This window comes from Sinocyclocheilus grahami, unplaced genomic scaffold (genome assembly GCF_001515645.1).
Source record: "Sinocyclocheilus grahami isolate Dianchi unplaced genomic scaffold, SAMN03320097.WGS_v1.1 scaffold54.1, whole genome shotgun sequence".
In the NCBI taxonomy this organism is placed as follows: Eukaryota; Metazoa; Chordata; class Actinopteri; order Cypriniformes; family Cyprinidae; genus Sinocyclocheilus; species Sinocyclocheilus grahami.
The window spans coordinates 3,335,532-3,339,213 of NW_015505233.1; the positions used below are offsets into that span (position 1 = coordinate 3,335,532).

Here is a 3,682-nt window from a genome sequence, read left to right on the forward strand (position 1 = left end):
GCCATCTATTATTGCCTTGTTTATCTAAAAGTGCTCTTTCCCTTTAAACCTAGCCAAAAAGCCATACGTGTTGACTGTGAAACACAGTACTTTAATAATATGCATTTATGGTGTAATTACTACATATTCGTGTCAATCCATTTTCATATTTACTGCAAACAATGCGCTGTTGTTTTAATTCTTGCTTGCAGCGCAGCAAAAATAGACTCGGCATGGAAACGATCTCTGCTCTGCTGCAGATGCACCGCTACTGAACTCACTGCTGGACCGCAACCGTGTGCAGTGTGCACACTTTATTCATCTGTTAACATGAGCGAGGGAAAAATACACACCACATATGCACTGCAAACGGAGTAATGTGAACCTGGCATTCTGTGTGCGCGCTGCGAGAACACTGGCAAGAATTAAAAAGTAATGCAATTTATAAACTTTAGTGACGATGTGACACTGCCTCGATTGTGCAAGTGACAATTTCTGTGTCAACTGTGCAGAGTGCAGCTCGCTTATAGTGCAGACGCGATTTGATTTGAAGCCATTTGCGTATTTTAGGAGAGAAAGAGAGAGAGCGCGCGGTGATTCACTCACGCTGTTTGTGAAATTACGTCTCACACAAGGTTTTCAAATTACTTTATAAGTTATTTAATGAAGAAATATGAAGGTGAGTAGTGGTACCTCACCTTCAGCATTATAATTATTTCATCCGCGCCGGATAGAGACTGAGACGGTGCCGCTGCATACCGTGCCAAACCTTCTCACGGCAGGCACGTCATCAGCTTGAGATCATATTTTTGGGATCGGCCTTTTTAGAGACCGCCGATCAAACATCCCAACGTGATTATCGGCCGATAGCGATCGGTAGCCGGTCAATCGGAGCACCCCTATCAAAAGCTACACCTTTTTACCTAAAGGCTGCATCTTAATACCTTAAAGGTACATATCAGTATCTAAAGTCTACATATTAGTACCTAAAAAGTATACATTAGTACTTTAAAAAACTTTAAAAGGGCACCGCCCCAATGACATGAATGTGTACAGCACAGTAATCCATCTGATGCTTTTGCCATTTAGTGAGTTGTGAGTCATGACAGATCAGAGCAGAAGAAGAATTTACAGTTTTCTGTCTATTCTTTCCACAATGGCAGCTATTCTCTTGTCTCTCTGCATTGTTCTGACTCTTAAGCCATAACTATGGTAACATAGCATCTAATTTTATTACAAGCAAAATGACTGTGAGCACAGTCAGTCCTAGGTCGGATTTGAAAAACAGTGTGTGCTGCAAGGAAAAAAGGCAAAGTGTGCAACCTATGTGAGTACTCACAGTTATATACGTATTTGGGAAGTGGGTATGTCCGTATAGGTCTAGCAGCCGGTACAAGCAGGCGAGTTTACAGCGGCCCTGCCTCTCAGCTTTAGAACAATTAAACCACTCCACACCACACAGATCATTCACTGGACTAATTGACCCTGCACCTGGAAACACACACACAGGCAAACAACAAAAATAAATATCTGGCTTTATCTGAGCTTCTAGCTGATAACCATAAGAATTACATGCTTGCCATCTGTTGACCATATCAACAACAAATAATCTTCAATGGGAATGTATAAAGTGTCAATGAAAATGTGTGTGTGTGTGTGTGTGCATCTGTGTGTGTGTGTGCACTCACTGCTGGGACTGTATACTCCAGTGTTGCTAAATGTATTGCTGATGATCAGTTGTGCGATGTGACTGAGGAGACCACTGGAGTTACTGCCTTTGGAGCACTGCTCCTTTACCATACACTCCAGCTCCTCCTTAAAGTCCTGCAACAAACACACACATTTTAACACGTTATCAACACATGTATGACAGTGTATTGGATAACAAAATATCAAGCCAAGTGGCATTTATTTTAAAGAAATATTTGTTTGAAACATTTGTTAAGGTTTTAAATTCTGTTCATTTAACACACAAACTGACTTTTGCAGTCACTAAAGTGAGAAAATTAATTAATTTCAGCTTATTTCAATTACTTTTACCTAAACCCTCGTAATTTTTTTAGTTAGCCTAATGTTACACGTTTATTTCAAGAAGCTAAAAAGAAGAAAGGTGGTTTATCGCGTTGTCCAGGCCTCCAATTCTCCGCCGGGAGGTTTGTCATTTTTAACATGATTCCCTAAAGTATCTTGATAAAAACTGTTGTGACTTGATCAATAATGCTGGCGAGAGTTGTTGTTATATCCTAATATTTTTTTTGCTCTGTAGATTGTATTGGACCTAAACATAAGAAAAGATGAAACAAAGTTTTGTTCAAATCACCGTCAGACTGCTGTTATAAACATGAATTCAAACCAAGAAGAACAAAGAGAGAAGCTGATGGAGATGTTTCCATTTTTTCTGTGGATAACTGTGAGTATTTGGTGTTTGCAGTTATAACGTAGTATAGTAAAATATAATTATTTGATTTGCTGAAGTAATTATTATTACTTATAAGTATATTATTCTAAACACACTGTATTTGGTTGTTGTAGATGTTCGTCTATCTCAGAGAGCACTTTTAAAATTTACCCCACCACCTTATCAGAGTGCTGAAAAGTGGAAGTAAGAGGAAACATGACCAACTTGCTGCAAAACAATAACATTATTATTTTTTCCCTCACAGTACCAACTTTGGGAAACTCATCAGTCAGCTAATCTGAAGTTACTGATACCTTTTTTGCTTTTTCTATTTTCCACATTTTATCATGCAGGTTCTTATGATTGATTGATAAATAAATAAATATTTTGCACTGTCACTGCAGGTCTGGACTATGGAGTGCAGCATTACTGGTTTGGACATCTACATTCAGATGAAAACACCACACTCCTCTCTAATTCAAGTAAGTTTTAAGATTTTATTTAATTGTGAGAGATTCCTTCTTTTTCCTGTTGTACTCTCCATAGGTCTAATAAATGTTTCTCTGACTTGTATCCCCATCTTAGGATGTCAAGCCTACTCATCGCAAGGAGAGTTAGCATCAAAATGGATGTGTCACTGACCAATAACACAGAGATGCCAGAAGTATCTGTTTGCTGTCTACTTTTTGTTCAGTACTATGGAGCATCCAAAAGCCATCACTCAGTTAATTTCAATCAGCACTATTTAGCCCTTCCCAGTGCTGAAATTGTCATGGGTCCTTTGTTTTTATTGTTTAAATGCTTATCTGAATGTAAAATTAACATTTAATGCTTATAAATTTAAAGGGGTCATATGATGCGATTTCAAGTTTTCCTTTCTCTTTGGACTGTTACAAGCTCTTGGTGCATAAAGAAGATCTGTAAAGTTGCAAAGACTAAAGTCTCAAATCCAAAGAGATATTCTTTATAAAAGTTAAGAGTCAGCCACTCCTACCTAAAACGTCTCGTTCTAACATGCCCCCACATATCTATGTCACTATGTGGAAATATTAGCATAATGCCGCCCAAATGTGCACGCAAAGAAAGAAGGGGTGGTTTCAGGAAGAGCAGTAGTGTTGATGCAGCCATGTCAGGGAGACGCTGTGTGTTTCAGTGCGAAAGCAAAAGCACTTTATTTGGCCTTCCGGAAGTAGATGCAAATAGGAATCATTGGTTAAGATTTATTTACAACAGAACAGCACAACCCAGATGTTCGAATTTGTGCAACGCATTTTATGGACGACAGTTTTTTGAACCTAGAAGAGT

General features: G+C 38.6%; 1 protein-coding gene across 3 annotated transcripts in view; it reads right to left on the minus strand.

The window, feature by feature from the left end:
- Positions 1–3,682, minus strand: part of add3b (adducin 3 (gamma) b) — a 16,788-nt gene that overhangs the window by 8,652 nt on the left and 4,454 nt on the right. For all 3 annotated transcript variants that reach the window (XM_016269733.1, XM_016269734.1, XM_016269732.1), the window contains exons 3-4: positions 1,668–1,803; positions 1,319–1,470 (exon numbers count right to left, since the gene is read on the minus strand). In XM_016269733.1, the coding sequence (XP_016125219.1) occupies positions 1,319–1,470; positions 1,668–1,803 (288 nt within the window). The remainder of the gene's footprint in view (positions 1–1,318; positions 1,471–1,667; positions 1,804–3,682) is intronic.